At 28.8% G+C, this 22,484-nt stretch overlaps 1 protein-coding gene across 2 annotated transcripts in view; it reads right to left on the minus strand.

Annotated features, from left to right (window-relative positions):
• Positions 1–421: 421 nt before the first annotated feature.
• LOC107439188 (acetylcholine receptor subunit alpha-like) overlaps positions 422–22,484 on the minus strand; it is a 178,131-nt gene continuing 156,068 nt past the window's right edge. For both annotated transcript variants that reach the window (XM_087154400.1, XM_087154401.1), the window contains exons 5-7: positions 16,883–17,063; positions 7,898–8,782; positions 422–766 (exon numbers count right to left, since the gene is read on the minus strand). In XM_087154400.1, coding sequence (XP_087010526.1) covers positions 575–766; positions 7,898–8,782; positions 16,883–17,063 — 1,258 coding nt within the window. In that variant the 3' untranslated portion in view covers positions 422–574. The remainder of the gene's footprint in view (positions 767–7,897; positions 8,783–16,882; positions 17,064–22,484) is intronic.

Here is a 22,484-nt window from a genome sequence, read left to right on the forward strand (position 1 = left end):
CTTAAGATTGAGATACGAAATACATAAAACCACATGGAAAAACGAATAACGTTCACAGATTTATATTAACTGTCGAATAATCTGGTGAGTGTCCAAATCCATATACTTTACCTCATAAAGTCTTTCTGATACTCTCAAAACTGCTGGAATCCATTTCCATCTACTCACTGAAGTTTTTCCATTATGTTTTTGTCTGGGGGCTTATATAAACTTAACCATGCATCAAAATTACAGAATTTTATAGCAAATATTATTTTGAACTAGCAATAATTTATCACTAAGGAACAAAAGAGTTCTTTAAACTGAACTTAAAATAACAGTACTAATTATAAAAATATAAAGTATAGCCTATCTTTTCAGAAACACTTCATTGCAAGCTTATGTATTAAGCTTTGAGTGCATTTATGTTCTTTTTCGTATCTTCAATTTGGAGTGCTAGACAATGAAACAATTAGTTTATCAAGTGTCTTAGTGGCACTTATATCTTGGCATTTCCAAACATTTACCATTATATTTAGGAACATTTCCCTAAAATTGTGGTCTTAGCTATTTTATAGTTTAGGCTTTTGTATCTTCATGTTCTTCTATGATGGTGCATCGTAGCCATAGCTACTTCTGATAACTTCACATCGATTGGCTCCCGAGTATCATAAAGTGTTGGAGCATGCAAAATTATTCCACATGTTCCAACTAGGACAGCGACTGTAAATATCCACAGAAAGAGACGATCCAAAACCATTGCCACATATTTCCAATCTTCTTTAACCTGAAATAAAATAGAAAAATACGAATAATTTATTGACAATGCAACTGAAAAATGTTTTGCTTTAATATTACGTGTTACTGCTTTGTGAACAATCCAAGTGAATTCGCTGTCTCATGTGAGACAATTGAACATCATAATTTCACATTAAGTTTATTATACAGTTTAAAGAATTTCGATTCAAGTTTGGTATAAAGATATTCCAGGCATGAGAACAGCTAAACTAAAAATTTTAATTAAAATATTAATTGATTTTGATTTGTTTGAGCCACGTGTTTTATTCTTATTGAGCCACCATTCATTCTCAAAACAATCTCTCAACCACTTCTTAATTTTCTTTATGTATTAGATAGCATTTTATACAGTAGATACTATTCTAGATAACATTTTATAATACTACTGACACTGAAATTTGAGAGCAAAAAATATCTTTAGGAAGACATTTATGTTATAACATACATGTTTAGGTTGACTTGTTTGTTCCACTTGTGGGTTTTATAAACACAACCTTTCAGCAACTTGGTAGTTTTTTTCATAAATTACTTAACATTTTCACACTACTAACACTAAACTTCTGAACCAAATATATGTTTAGGAAATCAAGCATGTAATTTAAACTAAATGCAGTTAATTTATTAACTATATAACATAGTTACATGTTCAAAAAATAAATAGATAAGGCTTACTGCTGACCATTTCCAACATCTCCCCCCAAAAGATTACATTTCATGTTTTATTAATTATGATAATTTCTGAAATAAATTTTTTTTATTTTTCAGTTTATTTCTTTCCTTCATCATTAATGTTATTTAAATGTATTTTAGTAAAATAAACTTTTTTGACAAGAATTCGAACATTTTAAAAGCTTGAAGTCTATCAAGCAAATTTTATTTTAGCTACATATTTAATTTATATACTTCTTTTAAACCAACCGCCGTTAGCCGCAGAGACACATTTGAAAATAATCGTACATTAAACTTGATTGATGATGATATTAAGGTAGATATTTTTTTTTCCAGAGAAATAAACATCAGTAGAAAAAAAAAGAAAATGCATCGAATCCTGTAAAAACCACTTTCGGTCGCTACAAAAAGATATCAACGCGCATTTTTTATTTACATAAACCTCAATCATTAGGGCTAAAAAAAACTCGCACTCCTTTTTCAAACTAAAATAATAAATAAAACGTATACATCTTTACACTTAGTTGATGCAGAAAAAGAAATTGAATGAAAAATCGATAGAAATTTATTGAGTCTGGGGTATATCATGATATAATTGGGAAAACTATTGTGTTAAGCAATTTTTAGTGATAGCAAAAATATTTCAAATTTTGATAATTACTTTCAGATAATTTATAATATATTTTTTACTCTTTTGGTTTATTTATTTTAAAAATTCTTTACAGAAGTCTTTTTATTATTTTTCTATATTTATTGGGTTGTTCGGAAAGTAATTTAGTTTTTCCCGACCGAGGATTTAATTGTATTTTTTCAGAGCCCTCTTCACATTTAAGCAGCATAATCATTAAATAGTTTGACAGCTGATATAGCAGGGCTTTCTTGTGAAAAAGTTCGATTGATAATGTGCAGTAGTGTTTGATTGGTGACCTTTCAAATATGGAAAGCGAAAGGCAGCATTTTTGCATTTTTTTAAAACTTTTTTTATTATCGGGAAGGTAGTAATAATGCTGTTCAAGCAGGAAAAATTTATCTGATGTGCACGGTGACGATGTATTAGCAGTACACCAGTGCCAAAACTGGTTTGTGAAGTTTCCATGTGGAAATTTTAATATTGAAGATGCACCAAGTTTGGGAAGGCCAATTGAAGGCCTTAATTAACAATAAAAACCTTAACTGATGCAGCTCGTAAGATCACTGAAAGATTCCATTTTTAGAACTCTACCGTTCATGATCACTTGAAACCCCTATGTCTTATCTTCATGCTTGACATATGGATTCCTCAAGACCTTTCGGAAAGAAATTTTTGTCGTCACGTTAAACGTCAAAAGAATGATCCATTTTTGAAGCGTATCATCATTGGGGACAAGAAATGGGTTGTCCACAATATTTATTCTGGCCTCTAAAACTTATTTAGACTGTAAAACCTTTACTTCAAATAAAGAGGTCAACTATCTCCCTGATCAGTCTTTTTCTAGCGAAGAATATATATTTTAAGAGCGTGGAATCATTTTAAAGCTAGAAAGATGGCCAAAGGCATTGAACCAGAATTGACAATATATAATTCAATTATGTGTTTATTCACTCTAAGAAAATCAAATTTCATTTCCATAAAAAAAAGAAATTAATTTCAGAACAACCCAATAAGTCAAAATAAGCAAAAATAAGGTCATTTTAAAATGTTTTTTTTTCTTCTAGATTTGAAGATCTTTAATAATAAATATATATTTATAAAGTAATATAGAAGAGAGGGCAATCTTCTTCATACAACGGACAATTTTTTCAACAGATGAATTACGCCATACAGCTTAAGAACTAAGTGTGTCAATGGCAAATTTTTGTATACGTTATATTTTTATGTAGTATCTTCCATCGATAAAGTTATGGTTAACCAATGACTTGGAAGAAAATAAAATAATAAATACTAATGAAGAAGAAGGGACTTTCGCAAGGTCGTAACTGATTATAAATGAAATTAGTTTGTTAGTCAAACCTACGCGAATATTGAGACGGATAAGAACTAGGCTTAACAAAAGAGGATCTAATACTGCTTTCATAGATTTAAAAATTAAAATATACTTATCGTTATTACACAATGAAAAACAGACAAGCATATTACAGCGGAGAATTTTTGTTTCTGTTGATGAATATCAGTGCGAAGACGCCAACAAAATCTTACCAGCTCAATCTACAAGTGACACTCTACTTGGTGTTCGTTGAATTTTTGATAGCCAAGGAGAGCCAACACACTGATGTTTTCGGAAGTGAAAATTGCTCTCGTATGGAGTGAAAACGCAAAAGCTTGGTGTTGAGCCGTGGTGGCTCAGGGGATAGAGCGTTCACCTTCCAATGAGGTGAACCGGGTTCGAATCCCAGTCGATACGAATTCTGCATCCGGCTTGCACCGACCACAGTGCAGACGCGAAAAATCCTCAGTGGTAGACTGATCATGGGTTAGAGTCCCCTTGCCGTCAGGCTAACCGTGGGAGATCCTCGCGGTCTTCCTCTCCATGTAACGCAAATGCAGGTTAGCTCCATCAAAAAGTCCTCCGCGAAGACAAATTTCTCCCAATACTTGATCCAGGAGTTCCCTTGTCTTCTGGATTGGGTTCAAAATTACAAGGCTACGGAGTTGAACATTAGTAGTCGTAAGCCCATAAAATTGGGTCGGCGGTTCAACGACGGTTATAAAATAAAAAGCTTCGTGTTGAGCCGTGGTGGCACAGGGGATAGAATGTTCGCCTTCTAATGAGGTTAACTGGGTTCGAATCCCACCGATAGCTGGTTGATAGGAATTCCGCATCCAGCTGGCACCGACCACAGTGCCGACGTGAAATATCCTCAGTGGCAGACTGATTACGGGTTAAAGTCTTCTTGCCATCAGGCTCACGGTGGGAGGTTTTCGTGGTTTTCCTCTCCATGTGACGCAAATGCGGGAGAGTTTCACCAAAAGTCCTCCACGAAGGCAAATTTCTCCCAATACTTGATTCAGGAGTTCCATTGTCTTCTGGATTGGGCTTGAAATTACAAGGCTACGAAGTTGAAAAGTGGTAGTCGTAAATACAAAATTGGGTCGGCTGTTCAACGACGGTTATAAAAGGTGGGCGTAAGATTGTATTCAATTTTAAGTGTTTAGATTTAAATTACATCCTTTAAAATCGTATAGGAATTCTCGATTTGGTGTTAATCCAGAAGAAAGTGTTTCTTCACAAAATTTTTTTTGGTTTGTTCAATATCATATTCACAGAGATATTACACCACAGTTTTTACAATGCACGAATTTCCAAACTCCAATCAAGTTTTCCCGGAAATCATATTTTTTTACCTCATGTCATCGATACCCATCCCATCTGGTCTTCATGAGATTATAGATAATCAAAGTCATTGAAATATATCGCAAAATATTCTTGTTACACATATTTTTGTATTTTTTCATCTCCTGCAAAGTTTAATTCTTTCCATTTTTGCTCAAATTATAATCTTTTAAAACTTATAAAATTTCAAAAAGTTCTATTGAAGATGATCGTTTTCAAGAAAATGCGATTGAAGTGCGAAGAATTGTATGTCATACAAGTCTGTATTATAATAATCCGTACTAAAACCCAAAATCAAAACAAAAAAAATCATTTTAAAATATTACATTGCAAATTATAAGCTTTCAGAATGCGTAAAGGAAAAAAAAATTGATTTTTGGATTGGTATATCTCTCTAAAAATTTTATCCACTGTTTTCATTATAAAGGTGTACAAACGTGTCATAACTGTTTGCATTCAATTACTTTCTCGTTCGAAAGCTAATGAATACTGAGGGAAAAATAGCTTAAATAATATATTTACTTGGAATTAAGTGAGTTATTTTTCTAATTTTTCTTCGAGTTTCTAATGCTTGTTTTTCTAATGTTGACACTTTTCTTGTTGTTGTTTATGCTTTCTATAGTAAATCCTTAAAAAGATTCCAAAATATTCTTATTTTATCTTTCTTTTATTTTTGTAAAGATTACGTGATTGTGACATATGTACTTTGATTTTATTTTTTTAGACCCTATCTTTTCATAACAGATTGAAATTTATAGTTATTTTTGTATTTATAATTCAATACATTTAATATTTTCCCATTTTTAATATAGAAAAAAAATTTCAGTTTTTATTCTTCAAAATTATAATGAAAAGGAAATTTCATTCAAGACTTATCTTAGCTTTTTAGTTATTTTTCTTCATATTTTATTACGTATTATTTATTCTTTGATTTAAATTACGAAAGAAAAGTATGAATAAGCTCTAGATCATTTGCAAGAATATTTCAGTTTACTTTTTTGCATGATTTTACACCACATATAATAACTTCCTAAAATGATTACTCTTAGACAGCATAAATGCTCGTAAAAGAAATTCCAACATTACTATAAATTACAGCTTCATAACAGCTCAACAGCAAGGATTTCTAGAAAATTAGATTTTCCCATTAGGCAAACAACGTAAGAAACTCGTTTTCTCAATTATACCATCCTGAAATAACTTTTTACTTTAGTCCAAAAGTTACAGATTCCTTTTAATCAATTTAAGCTGGATTGCTAATCGAATCTATGAAAAATTCAATGAAATGATACTTTAGAAACCCCACACAATGATTTAAAACTTTGAGCTATCATTAATGTTAAATTAAATATTTAAAAACTTCTCTTTTCCTTAGCGGTAAAAGTTCACAGACCATAGACGAATAAGAAATGCTATTATCTGTGTAAACAATTCTAAAAAAATCTTTCTTGTTTGAGGAATTGTCGTTACCCAATCGAAAAGTAGTTTCACGAGCAAGGTAAAAGGTGCCTTCTTCCACTTGAGTTCGAATGAATACAGAAAACCAAATACAGAAAACTCAGGTCGATCAATAAAGAGGAAAGGTGTTAACAGCTTTTTCTATGAGACCTTCGACCGCAGCTTAATAGATTGACGAGTTGAGATGATATTTTACTTAACTCTTGCATCATTCGACAATCGCAATTAGTTCCATCTTAAATATTTGTCCAATTATTACATAATTCACTTGTTGACTTAGTATTTAAGTACTACTCCAAGGAGAACACGATTAAAAATCAAAATTATATTTTCTAAGTTTGAATTGGTGTAGGATACGGTCATTTATGTTGACAGAAAAAAAATTTAAAATGGGTTGCAAATCATACCCTTTTTTTCAGATTCTGCATGGTAATACTTTAAAAACTTTTTCTAATAATAAAATAACTAATAATTTGAAATAGCAACCAAAGCAAACAAGGCTTTAATTGCCATCAAATATTGTTTTATCTCAAAATAAAACCATTTTAAAATTAGCAGCAACTATAGTTTAATAATTTTTTTGTGAATGACAAGAGCTAGAAACGAATGCAGCTTTTTTAACTGATTGAGTCAATATTTAATTTTTCTTCCTTAAGAGATGAAAGAAAAGTTTTGTTCGAACGGAAGTTTATTTTATTATTTCATCCAATAGTTAATGTAAATATTGCAAAATGCAGAGAAAAATCTTACACTTTAAGACTATTCAAGGAAAAAAATATCGAGTATTCTTCACTTTCACAAATAACTAGAAATAAATGTTTTAATAATTATTTGGGTCAAATAAAGAAAGTGTGTGAAAGAAGAATGCCGCGAAATACAACCATTGCCAACAGTTCTCTTTCGAATAGATCATACGTCATTTTCTATCATAAAAGACGAGCTTTTTAAAGCAACGCACATTTTCTAAATAGATTGATAAATAATACTCTAAAAAATATTGAAATGTTTTTATCTTTTTAAATATCTTTAAATGCAAACTTTTAAAATTAGCCCCATTCGAAAAATCAGTCCACAAGTAATTTTTGGTACAAATATATTTTGACGTCTCTGCGAGATATACTTAGCTAAAATGGTTACTTTATGGTTACCACTTACTAAAATGGTTACTTTATTAATTTCTGATCTATCGGCTAATGTCCAATGGTTAAAGGCTAGAAACTGTGATTATGTGACTATTACTATTGGTAATTGTAAATTGCCTCGAACTATATTTTTTTAGAATTTGATCACAAACAGTAATTTAAAGCTTGTTTTCGACTAAATGACGTATCAGTAAAAGAAAAGAAAAAAGAAAGAACTTAACAATATTATTGCATATCATTTCTATTTTTATAACAATATGGCAAATAGTCATTTCTGTTACTAATTATAAATAGCAGTTATATATACTATGGAGAAAAATAAACTTGCTTGAACACCCTCAAAGATAAACAATTTTTGAGTAGAAAACATTTTGTGTTTGTTTTCAATATTAAGTCAAAGTTGTTCATTTCGTAAAACTACTTCAACAATAATACCACTATAAAGTAAAAAAAAACTCATTTCAAAGTTATTTGTTGAAGGTTTAAGAAGATAAATATAAAATATATTAATAATGAACAGCAAGTGAATAGTTTACTCACGCTTATATGCTCTTCATATCGTCTGGTATGATCCGCTATAAAATGCACTGACTCCATAGCTCTTTGAAATTCTGGACAAAAATGTAATCGCATAGTTATGCCTGGAGGTGGACTTGCATCAGCATTTTGCAGAGAAGAAGAGCTACCGTCATCATCGGTGGTCAAAGCATCTCTGTCTTCTCCTTTACCAGCATATCCATGAATGCGACATGCTCCTTGCTGAGGAGGTTGTGACACTTGTTCCCCAAAGTCAGCATCATAACCATTTTGGCGTGGTGGTTGACCCTCTGCACCATTGCATGATCTCGCCAGAAATTTTCGTGGATCGGCTGAATACAAAGGCCTTCGCATCAACAAAAGTCTGGGCAAGATCTGTAAGAAAACACGCTTCACCCATGGAGCCATTTTGTGTGTAGAGGACGTCCGAAAATGCACATTTAGCACCACAACAGTTACACAAATGGACAGAGTCACTAAAATCATTGTAAAGAGGAGATATTTACCTAGCAGTGGTACCACTAATGACGTGGGAGGAATGATCTCAGCCAAAAGTAAGAAAAAAACGGTTAGCGAAAGAAGAATGGATATGCTAAGTGTAACTTTCTCACCACTGTCTGAAGGCAAATAAAATACTAGGACAGTAAGGAAAGATATACCCATGCAAGGGATTATAAGATTCACCGTGTAGAAGAGAGTTTTTCGCCGCATACTTATGTTGAATGTAATGTCTACATAAGGTTCCTCGCAGCACGTATAGTATTTTTCGTGACGTACAGCAGGAACTTCCAGAATGTCCCATTCAACACTGAGGTAGAATTCTGTAAGGTCAATACCTATTTCAACTAAATTGGTCCCTCTGATTTCATCTTTGTGACGTAGATCAACCTGTAAGTAACGATATAATTAATGAGAATAAATATCCAGAAATGTACTATAAATTTATAAATTGAGGGCCATGGTGCAAGAACCAGGTATGTCAAAAATTTTCAATTTTTTTAAAATTTATTTTTCACGGTGGGCAAGATAGCTACTGCAATTAATGAAAGAACCAGTCTCAACTGGATCACTAGCTTTCCTTTATCTGGTAAGTAGAGAGGGTTAAAGTTACATAACCTATAAATGCAGCGTGAAAACTTGGGCGTCAATGAGTTAAAATGTTTTTAATTTGCAAATATTTTACTTGGAACAAAAATCAGCTTTCACAATGTTCGTAAATCATACTAAAATTCCTTAACATAACTATGCCTATTAAATATTAACGTACCAGGCTATGTTAAAATATAAAAATGTTAATAGATTTAGCTATGATTTGGAAGTTATTTTAAATATTTAACTAAAACTAGAGGGATCAATGAGTGCAAATTTTTACTTTTGCAATTCGAAACTATTCGAATTCATTTTTTGTCCCCAATGAACTTCAACATAATTATCTTGCAAGAAAAATTTGTTTTCATTATCATTTATTTTCTTTTAGAATATTGATTTTAAATGATTTCTCAAGACAATTTTTAATTTAGGAAAAAATGACAAATCAGTACTTCATAATAATGGAGAAAATAAAGTGATGTGCAATTTTCCATTGCTCTTTTTAGGCTTCCAAGTTTTTTTTAATTAATTTTAAACCCTGTAAATAGGTAATTATGATTTTTTTTTTACTTTTGCTATTTTATTTGAATTTATTTTTTCATTTTTGGTTCTCAATAATTTTCACCATTTTGTCAGAAAAGGTTTCTTTTAATTATCATTTATTCTCCTTCAGAATATTCAAATTAGATTATTTCTCCGGACATTTTTTAATTTTGAAAACAATAAAAGACAAATTAGTTCTTCATAATAATGCAGAAAAAAAAATAATGTAGGATTTTCCAGTGTCCTTTTTAGGCATCCAAGTTTTTTTCCTTCTTAAATTTGACCTCTATAAATATGTTATTTTTTACTATAGTATTTCTTTTCAAACTCATTTTTATTTTTCCATTTTTGGTTCCAAATAAACTTTGACATAAATATTTTTTAGAAAAAATTGTTTTAGTTATCATTTATTCCCATTTAGAAAATTCATTATGAATGATTTCTGACACTTTTTAATTCAGAAAAGAAACGACAAATTAGCATTTCATAATAATTGCGAAAATAAAATAATATACAATTTTTCATTGTCATATTTAGGTATTCAAGTTGTTGATTTTTTTTTAATTTTTAACTTTAAAAGTATGTTAATTTCTTCCTGTTTCTGAAGCGAAAATGGGATTCGCTAATTATCATGGCAATCAAGACCTTGACACGCTATTAGTGCTATAAGAAAATGTAATTTAAACGACATTTTGATGAAAGATTCTTTCACGTGATTTAGTTTTTCACTTTTTAGTATTAGACCCAACTTTTCTTTTTAAGTACAGCTATCGATTACATCTTGTTCAAAGCGAAATACCTCAAACTGTTGCTAAGGTAGGAGGAATTTTTTTGCAATTTCACACTTTCCATTAAATGTGAAACAAAAATCTCAGTGGCAGTAATTCTGTCCGAGAATTTCATTCTGGTAAGTGATTGGTTGGCTCTAACTCTTTATTTACAAGAAAGTCTGTAAAAAAAAAGCAAACAAATAAGAAGTTAGAAAGAAGTCCTTGAAATAAGACATTAAGGTGATTCTAACTGCGGAAACTTGAAAAAAAAGTGTGAATTAGTTCTTTAAAAGAACTTTATAAAGTAAAAGGAAGCCATATAAAAGTCTATTTTTTTCTCCTTTAAAATTAACTAATTTTACTCTTCGTAAATTTCTTTTGAAAATACATTTTTATTATTTTTTAATTTAGATGTTTGGTTTCAAAAGAAGTTCAAACTACTTTTCAACTCAAGTTGTTTTTAGTTTATTGCTGGTTTTATGTCTTCTTCGTTTCATTGATTAATTCTAATATAAAATCATTTGTGTATATATATATATATATATATATATATATATATATATATATAAGGAATTATATAAAAAAGTCTTTTGTTTTAGGATTTATTATTTTATGATTTTCTATGAAAAAGAAAATCAGGCCTATTAATTCCAAAACCAAAAAAAAAATGGATGATTTCTATCAAGACTAAGCTTATTCACATATCCTAAAATTTGCATAAAATCTATGATTTTTAGCAGATGAAAACCATCTTTATTTCGTATGTACAGAGCGTTAAAAAATTTTTTTCAAAAACTTGAATCCTCCTGAATAAATTTTGATCTAGTCATCGTATTTAGAAGGACGCAATCTAAAAGGTTCGAAGGGTTGATCTCAAATATGCTACTGAGTGCAGACAATATTTAAAGTTACGAAATAAGACACAAAAACGTACTTTCTTTAAACAGGCATTCCCTTTTCTGTTTCAGTGAATTTGGATTTCTGGCCCAAAAAGGAGAGCGTTCGAAGTTTGGATCTCTTAATGCAAATTTTACCTTTTGCTTATTTCGCCATGTCTCGAAAAATTTTCGATCGATTCGAAACATTTTCGCCTACAATTATAAAATTCATATATCCATAGAAAATTCTACGCAAAAGATAGTTTTCATGGTTATTAATTATTTTTCATCCTTTCATTTAATAATAGTCGAAAAAATTTTGAATTGTAAGGCATACAAATTTTTAAATCATTTTAAAGAATGTAACTTTTCGTGATAAAATGCAAAATTTGAACGAAATCAGTCAAATAGTTCCTGAGAAATCGAATTTTAAGAAATTTCGATATTTGAAACTTGATTTCTTAGGAACTATACTACTGATTTCGTTCAAAATTTACATTTTTCCAAATAAAATTTCATTCTTTAAAATGATTTTGAAAATTTACATACCTTACAATTCAAAATTTTTCGACTATTTTTAACTAAAATAACAAAAAATTATAAATTACCATTGTTTTGCGTGGAATTTATTTTTGGATAAACAATTTTATAATTTTTAAATAAACTTAAAAAGTTCTGGTGACATGGCGAAATACGCAAAATTTAAAATTAACACTAAGGTGTCCAAACCTTCAAAATTAACTAAAATTCCGAAAGCTTTAGTTTTTGATTGCTTACAATTTCGCAAAATATTTTGCTAAAGGCGCAGTAGTTGGCAACCCTGCTATAGTAATTAAAATATCTAGCATTAATTACAACAGTCTGATTTCATTACATACCACAAATAGTGACCGCTTTTGGATATTTTCCCTTTTATTAAATTGAATAATATACTGTTAATTTGGTTTTTCATTTAAAGCAAATTAATAATTAATAAAAAAATATAGTTACAAATGAAAATTTTTAGTTCAAAACCAAAATACAATAGTTTAAGGATTATATTCTAAGACAAAAATCAACACATGGTACTCAAGATACCCGAAAATAGTAAATTGTAATTTAACTGGCATAATTGTAGAAAATTATTCTCCATTTCTAATATAAATGAACTATAAATTTAAAACTCTCAAATAAACTATAAAATACTGTTTATTCGGATTTCATTTAAAGCAAGTTAATAATTAATAAAAAAAAATATAGTTGCAAATGCAATTCTTTAATTTAAAATCAAATTACAACTGCTTAAGGATTATATCTTAAGACAAAATTTAACAAATGACACACAAGACACTCGAAAGTAATAAATTGTAATTTAGCTGGCACACTTATCAAAAAAGTTCGCCATCTCTGATTTAGAGGAACTATAAATTTAATAGAATAATGAATTTTAAACTCTTTAATAAACTTTCTGCAACAAATATACTGATTTTTATTGTTACTAAATTTTTTATAAGCTGAAGCGTGGCCATTTAATCCTCGCGCTTTCTTATTCAATTATCTCAAGGTAAAGACAACGTTGTTGAAGGGACTCCAAGCTCTCAAATATGGCGATTAAATCACCCACAGCACTCAATCGAACTAACCACTTGAAACGGGTTAATGCAATTTTATTTCAAGCTTTGTCTTCGAATTACAAGCTAGGGACACATTTCAGTCAATTGTTAAGCGTAGCATTGATGAAACACAAATGCGCTATAGGTTAGTTAGTTTGGTATTTCAATATTCTGGGTTGATCTTACCTCTGCCTTCTATTGTTGGTCTTTATTAAAATTAAGGCCAATCAGCAAACAGCTATGATTCACCTTGTATTGAGAGAAACAAATTAATGGTGTTTACAAAACCTTTTGACCTTTTCTTGAAAGAAATTACTTTTATCACAATTCTTTCGTATTTATTTTTCACAGCAGAATTAAACTAATAAAGCTTTATCAATTAAATATGGATCCTGGTTTCGAAAGAGTTGATATTGTTTTCTAATTATCCCCACCGGTTTCTATCTAAGGCAATTATAAATCCTTAATAATTGTCATAGGTATATTTTTGATTATAATTTTGTCCATGCATTTTGTGAAAAACAATCATAATTTATCAGAGATACCTATTCATTTGATGTCTGGTATACAAAATTGAAGTTCTGAAAAATAATGATCTTGCATCCAATTATTAAATGATTGATAAATAATTCTTGGTCAAAGTAGATACATTTTTGAAAATAGGACTTCGAAACAAGACATTTATAGATAATACTTCGACTAAAGATAAGCTGTTCTTTTTCTTGTAATAGCACAAAATAAAAAAATGGAACACCTTATTAACTTTTGAATATTTTTTTTGGATTCACCCATACTAAGAAGCAATGTACATGATTCAAGAGATTAAATCTTAAATATGCTGTTTAAATTGAGTTGATGATATTATAAGAAACCAAAATTACATAAAACATATTTTTATTTTTAATAAACTATTTTTGGACGAAATGAGATTTCCAGTCTTAAAAATATGATTGGGGATAGCCGTTTTTTAGCCTGTTGTTACTGCCGAATCTCTTAAGAATATGGACCTAATAGTTCAGTCAGAAAAATAGCAATTTTTTCATTACACACATGGAAGGCAAACATAATATTTGCGTCTAAAACTTATTTTCATAAAGCAAATATACTTCTAACAGTTGCTCGAAGACTTATTTGCACTTTATATGGCGTAAATCTCTTAACAATTAAGTAATATGATTTAATTTAACTTGTGACACTATAATTGTGTATAACGAAACATGGTGCACTATATATATATATATATATATATATATATATATATATATATATATATATATATATATATATATATATGTGTGATTTTGTACAATATAGGACATTTAATTTGCCATAAAAGAACCTTCTTCTCAAAGGGGATACTTTCATTTTATTTTATTCGGGATTTTATAAATTGCATCTGCTGGAAAAATTGTCTGCAGAAAAAGAATGTCTTAAACTTAAAAAAGAGGTTTTTCTTAATTTCATTTTCAGCGAAATCCTTAAAATTGTCAGAAAATCAAACAAGACTTGAATTTTTGTTCACTTTTGCTATTAATGTTTCCAACGAAAAAAAAACAGTGAGACAGTTGACCGTTCAGGTTTATTTAAAAAATGAGCTTTATTGAATCATTTTTAAAAAAAAAATACAGTAGGGATCAGTGTGATTTTGTACAGTTAAGTACAGTGTTATTTTTTATTTTGGTGAACAGAACTTCCCAGATCATACTATTTAAAGCTAGAGACGTTAATCGTATGATCCGGAATCTTTTTTAAATCCAAGATTTACGACAGTTAGCCCGCAATCACCCATGATCTCAATGAGAGAATTAAGTGCTGTATGAACGAAACTCAGCCACAATTATACAAAACAGTCATTAAAATTTCGCCAAAAAGTACCGATGTACCAACAAAACTGTCGAAGTCATTTACCAGTTAAAATATGCTATTACACGCCCTAGCCAGTGCTGTATATTTTATAAATCAATGAAAACAATTAAAAATTTTAAATTAATAACCAGTATTTTCTATTAAAAATGACTTCTTGGGAGAATTTTGGAGCACCCTATACTTAAAACCACAATCATGACTATTGCATATTATAAAACAAATGATATTTAAATTTTCCTAGTGGAAACTAACCATCAGGCTTAAAATATACAATTTTTATAAGTAAACACTTTAATTGCAATAGTTTAGTTGACACAATATTATAAATTATTCTTGAATGTTAAGAAGACTCAAATAAAATTGAATGTAACATTTAGTGAACTGCATAGCAGTCACAGTTAAATCGCAAAGGGCGCAGTTCATAATGTTTCACCGATTTAATTAATTGAGTTCTTGATCGGATCGCACTCTCCCTAATCGGTACTAGTGGTCAAGATCCCACTCTAAATTATAGACACACAGTCACTCAAAGCTAAAATCCATCCAATATTCAGGAGTCATCATATAATGACTCTCGACTCCTTATATAGCCTGCAACAATTCAATGAGTTTTACGATTTCACTGGGCTGCCTATAGAATTAATAGTTATTATTTCATTTTTATAAGTCATATTATTGTTTTCTTGGTAAGAATAGTAATCGATAATAATTAAAAAATATATATATATATCATATCTAAAATTTTTTTTATAGAATTGGTTGGAAAGGAGGGTACAGTCGGTATCGACTATATATATATATATATATATATATATATATATATATATATATATATATATATATATATATATATATATATATATATATATATATATATATATATATATATATATATATATATATATATATATATATATATATATATATATATATATATATATATGTGTGTGTGTGTGTGTTACGGTGAAACACCGAAATCTGGAAGAATGTCGACATTCACGTAGTCGCTTGGTGTATGTCAGAAATATTTGCTAAATACCCTTATTTCTGACTCTCACCGGTGAATGTCAACAATCACATAGTCGCTTTGGTGAATGTCCGAAATATTTGTTATATCCAATTTTATATTAATTTATTCGTTAATATTATATTTATTTGATATATTTATATTTATTCAATATTTTAATACTTACTGACGATAGATTAGAAGAAACATCAGTGTTTGGAGTATCGGGCAAATATATACCGGGTAATGGCACATGACCTTAAAAAAACATCAGTGTAGGGTATACCGGGCAGTGGCACTTAACCTTAAAAAAGCATCAGTGTAGAGTATACCGGGCAGTGGCACTTAATCTTAAAAAAACATCAGTGTAGGGTATACCGGGCAGTGGCACTTAACCTTAAAAAAAACATCAGTGTAGGGTATACCGGGCAGTGGCACTTAACCTTAAAAAGACATCAGTGTAGAGTTAAAATATCGAATAAATGTAATTATATCCACGAATAAATTCTTATCAAATCGAATGTAACAAATATTTCGGACATTCACCAAAACATATCTGTGATTGTCGACATACACCGGTGAGGGTCCGAATGTACAAGAATGTAATGAAATATTCGATCTTTCACCGACGTATTTGGTGTTTGTCGACATACACCGGTGAGGGTCCGAATGTACAAGAATGTAATGAAATATTCGCTCTTTCACCGACGTATTTGGTGTTTGTCGACATTCACCGGTGAAAGTCAACAACCACCGATTTCGGTCTTTCGCCGTGACACGCACGCACGCACGCACGCACGCACGCACGCACGCACGCACGCACACACACACACACACACACACACGCACACACACACACACACACACACACACACACACACACACACACACACACACACACACATATATATATATATATATATATATATATATATATATATATATATATATATATATATATATATATATATATATATTCATTTATTTATTTATTTGATTCGAAATTTTTTACAGAGTAATTTAGAAAAATAAATTATGCCATTTCCACGTCCTTGAACAAATAAGCATTCAGTTTCACACGAAATTTTTATAAACTACTTTAAATGGAGCTCAAAAGGCATATTGAGTACTACTGTAGAAATGAATGCATATGTTTTAAAATGAATCATGATTAGTTAATTTATGTACTATAAATATATTGTTTAACAGTTACAATGGTGCTATCTGTTAAGAATAAATACTACCTTAAAACCGTCATATGTCCAAGAGCCGAATTTCATGAGACACGTTTGCACGTCAAAAGGGAAAAATTCGACGTCTATTTCACAAGAACTTTTATATATAGCAGGTGGCTTCCATTGTATCATTCCTCTGTTGTTTAATTGGGCTTTTGTTTCTAAAGTCACTTCAAAGTTTCCATCAGCACTGAAAAAAAGTTGACGATTATATACAAAATTGTTTTATAACTATAAATATCACTCACAATTTTTTTTACTAAATAACCCCATCGATTGAAGTTATGCTTAAAAAAAACTGTTTTCAGTAATCTAAAGACAAATAACAATTTCTATTTCTCGATTTTCATTTAATCAATCAAACATAAATTACCAAGTCTCTCTTTAAACATAAATGATTTATCTGTTAGCATTCGTCCAATTATTGACTTAGTAGTTCTCTTCGTTTTTCGCTTCGTGAAAGAGATAGATTTTTGTATTCGTTAAATCATTAATGGTAAAAAAAACACAATAAAATATTCAGAGTTTAATCCTTTCAGTATATATATATATATATATATATATATATATATATATATATATATATATATATATATATATATATATATATATATATATATATATAAATATTCCCTGGAATTAACTTTTGAATTATTTTATAAAAAGCTCTTCTGATCAACTCGAGTTTTGGCTTACTTGCAACTTTTTATAAAAATGTTGTACTATGTGATTTAATTATTCTAAAAAGCACTTCGGATCAAATTTTTGGCTCGATAAAAATCATCGAGACTGCATAAGGATAAAAAAAACATTAATTAGGTAAGATCATAAGTAAGAGAAAGGATAAAAAAGATCCAACAAAATGACAAAAAATTGAAATGATTTTTCCTTAATGTATTACTTTTAAAGTTATATTTTAATAATTTTTATTTCAATTTATAGCTTATTTTCATTGCATTCAAACTTAGTGTAAAGAAAACATTAATATGTTTAATTTATTAATATTTTGCACACGAAAAATTATTTTTTGCAAATCCTATGTACGTAAAATGTCCTATATTTAAAAAAATTTAAATGTCCAGTAATCAACAAATCAACTAATTTTTCTCATTATAGGTCTTTCAGCATATTATCATGTGACTCATTTATATATTTAGCAGTAATTGCCTTAGTTACGAATATTTAAAGAGCATACTACATTTAATAAACACGGTTGCAAACTGGGTGTCTCTAAAATGACAAAAGATTTAAAAGATCAGCTAAAGAAAAATATAATGATAGCCTTTGTTATAAATATTTAGTGAATATATTACAATTAATGATCCCGATTGTAAGCCGAGTGCTCTAATTTGTTAAACAGTTTGAAGATCAACGAATAAAAAATTTAAATATGGCCTTAGTTATAAATACTTAAAGAGCATGCTACAGTTAATAAGCTCGATTGCAAACTAGAACTCCCTAAAATGATAAATGATTTGAAAGATTATTTAAAGTCACCGCAATGATACATCATGACATAATAATGTCAAATTTCATTGGAACAAAGGGTTGCAATTAGAAAAATATGTCCCCAATAGCTTAATCAGGTGTTCGGTAATTTTAATTATACTTTTTCTGCTTTCCCAACATCTTAAAATCTTCTTAGAGAATGGAATCTATGTCATGATATTCCGTTTTGGTGCTTACTATATACAGCTTTTTAACTCTATCTGGACTGCGTTCTATAACTATGGTGGATAGAACATCCTGCAACGAGCCTCGATGCATTTTGCTCAAAAAGGAGTACATATGCTGCTTCAATTTTTAATATCTGAAGTTTTCAAATTCGTCTATTATTTCTATCAAAGCTATTTTTACATATTTTAGCTCAATTTTGAGAAACCTTTTTTTTTTACAGTGATCTTACTCTATGACTCATCATAAAATAAAATTCTATTTCTGAACACTTTATTAAAGTATGAACAGGTTTGCGCAATTGAATCAATTTTTCTAAGTGTATGGATCACCAATTGGTAAAGTATTAGATAAACTTACCTCATAATAAAAAATAGCGTTGTTGAAATGCTCAGAAATGAAATTTCAGTTATTCCTCTTACTGCTAACAAGGAATTATACAATATCTTTCAACTATTTTGGTTTCTTTTTTATAGAAAAATATAATTTAGAATAACAGTCATATTTAGTTTTGGCTATGAACACTAATGACTAATAAAACTAATTAAATTTATCGTATAGTTAAAACTTTTGGTTTCATTTTCAATAATATTGAACTGTTATCTTAAAATTTGTTGTGAAATAAAAATTACAATCTTTCCTAACATGTTTTCTAACATATCCTAATACGTTATGTCAATTCAAAAATTAGTTAACTTTTTAAAATGCGCAGCCTTAAAATTTTCACTGATATTTATCTTTTAAAATTAATTCTCAAGTTAAAGATTATAGTATATGCAACAGCAAAAACTACGTAAATGCAAGAAGAAAAAATTAAAATATTTCATTCCACACTCTAATAACAGTTGTCAAAAACTATCTATGTATTTAAACCTTGTGCTATTAACTTAATTATATCGCTTTGTTTTCTTTTAACTTTTCATTTTCTCAAATAGAAATTAATTTGGTTTTAAAACAGAAAAAAAAAATTCTTTCAAAATTTAGTATTCGTGTTTGAAATTTTTAAATTATGAGCTTTTTGAGTTTTCATTTAAATACTCAATTTTGATAAAAATATAAGTGAATGCATTGTGTCAGGACATAAAGTTTAATGTTTTATTTTATTTCATTTTATGACCAGTGTTGAACAGTCCCGACTCTGCGTCTAAGACTATCAGTGTTTAATTCCGTAATCTTATAATTTTTAACCTAACCCAGAATTTAAACGTAACTCTTGGATTAAGCATTTGGACAAACTAGCTTTTTGGGGTGACATTTTGATGGAATTTACCCATATTTGCGTTACATTAAGAGGAAAACAACGAAAACCTCTCATTGTTAACCCGAAGGCAAGGGGATTCTAACCCATCATCCATCTACCGCGGAAAATATTTTGCGTCATCTCTGCGATCGGTGCGAGTGTAAAAACTAAATTAAATTTTAATTACTTTATTTTTAATTTTTAATAGTAACAAAAATGTAGTTTAAGCATAGTCTGGTAATTAGCTTGCCTTAGTTACTTTTCTGAATATTATGCAACAAAATACCAATTTAAATTTGAGATTACCGAAATTTAAACATTAAAAATGGCTAGATTACTTTCTCGCTAACTGGCAAATTTCAACTCAACATTTGGTTTCGTAAATGAAAACTTGTCTCTAAATGTACTACAACAAAGAATTTTACGTTTCAACTACTTAAGCAGAAATTATAATTTATATTAATGGCGTTGGAGTTGTAGAATTAATTTCTCTGTTGAACATACACATTAATATTCACATCTCTAAGCTTCACTCGAAGAAAGAAGCATTTGAAAGCTGGTAATATTGCCAACAAAATGGTAACGACACTTGCTAAAAGGGTTTCTGTATTTTAAAGTATAAGAATTAAACTATATTATGTGAATAAGGCTAATTCTTAATGTTTCGTGAATTTCAAACAAAATGCTTCTGTTAACAATTAAAATTAGTCAATAATACTTAAACTGCCTCCTAAAGAACTAAAGGGAGATAAAGTCAATTTTTTATCGTTGTCTTAAAAATCAAGTAGCGATTTTGTAGTTTGAGGGGAATGTTTTTAAATTTCTCGTGGAAACATTATACTGTTATTAAAATTGAATTTATGTTATTTTAAGTTATTGTAAATTATTCATATTCATTTGTCTTCTGTGCGTGTTTTGATTATATTAAGGGCTGTTATACATATATTCCCATTTACACCTTCATTACTTATGCTTTCTTCTTATTTATATATCTTTGTATTTATATTATTGCCTTATCACCATAGATCAAAGCATGAAATTTCAGTAGCAAAGATACTAGCCGAAATTTTTTTTTTCATTCATGAAAAATTTGAAGAATTCTAAAACTTTTGTTAAAAGCTGCAGAATGAAGAATTGGTGAGAGAAACTATAAAAGAATGCAGAAACTTGAAACATGAAAAATATTTATTGCAATGATAATAATATTAAATCAAAATAAGGTTGTCTATTTTTTAGGAAGCAGTGGTTTATTAGGTAAAAAGTGAGTGACTCGTCATTTATTATACAGGAAAAGGAGTGAAAAAAGAGATGAATTTGAAGTGGACAAAAAATGCTTCCACTCGAAATCAAAACATTTTAATTAAAACTCAAAATTTTATAAGAAAATTATTCGTTAGCCTTAAATCTTTGATGGCTAATGACGAGTTGGCGAGAGGAAGTTTCCTGTCTCGCCTTTCAGATGGATCAAAATCAATTCAAATTCATTTCAAAATCAAATTCTTTTTTTAACGATGCATTACTAACATACTGATCTAACAATTTTCTACAGAAAATGAAATTAAATTTTAATTGGAAATTTATTTTAAAAAGTATTTAGCAAATTTTTATGTCTCCATGTATATGTCATTTTTTATATATATCGTCAAAATTCTTCTTCTTAATTATTATGTTATAAACAACAAAGAAGGAAAATTGAAACAATTTTATTTGCTAGTTTCCTTTTCTCTTTTTCTTCCGGAAAGATTAAAAAAATTGAAAAAAATGAAGCGGAGTGACTGAGAAGTTTAATGGGTATTCGATCGCAACGTAGAATATATATATATATATATATATATATATATATATATATATATATATATATATATATATATATATATATATATATATATATATATATATATATATATATATATATATATATATATATATATATATATATATATATATATATATATATATATATATAATATAATATATATATATATATATATATATATATATATATATATATATATATATATATATATATATATATATATATATATATATATATATATATATATATATATATATATATATATATATATATGTATATATATATGCATAGAGAGAGGGAGGGAGAGAGACTTTTTTTAAAGAGGTAGGTAAAATTGAAACGATGAAAAAGTTTAAAAAAAGTATTTTCTGAAGCAAAGAGTGATGGACTTAAGAAGCCTAATTTCTCACCCTATCAAAATATTAATGCCTTATCACCTTAAACTTTATTTTGGCACAAAGTAAAACTTTTTGCTAACGAAATCTCAAAAAATTTTTTTTTTATTGTCTAAAATTTGAAAAAAAAAACATTTTTGGGAGAGACGAAAAAGAATAAAAATATAAAAATTTTGCATTTATTATAATTATTAATAAAAATGCTATTAATCGCAATTCAGTTGTCATTAGTTTGTACTATTGTTATTCATGAAGGTACATTCAGATAAACATCGATGAAACTATTGGAAATTTTATTTGATAGTGGAATCTTATTTTATTGCTCTTTTGCCTTATAACATCAGGTGACTAGGCAAAGTTCAATTAAATACTTCTTTTTGGCATAAGCAGAAACTTCATCCCCACTCTCATCGATATCTATAAGTATCCCCTTAGGTACTTTTTACTGCAATACTAAACAACAATATAACTATAATTCCCGGAATT

This window comes from Parasteatoda tepidariorum, chromosome 11 (assembly GCF_982258835.1).
Source record: "Parasteatoda tepidariorum strain Cologne lab strain chromosome 11, Ptep-v5.0, whole genome shotgun sequence".
Taxonomy (NCBI): domain Eukaryota; kingdom Metazoa; phylum Arthropoda; class Arachnida; order Araneae; family Theridiidae; genus Parasteatoda; species Parasteatoda tepidariorum.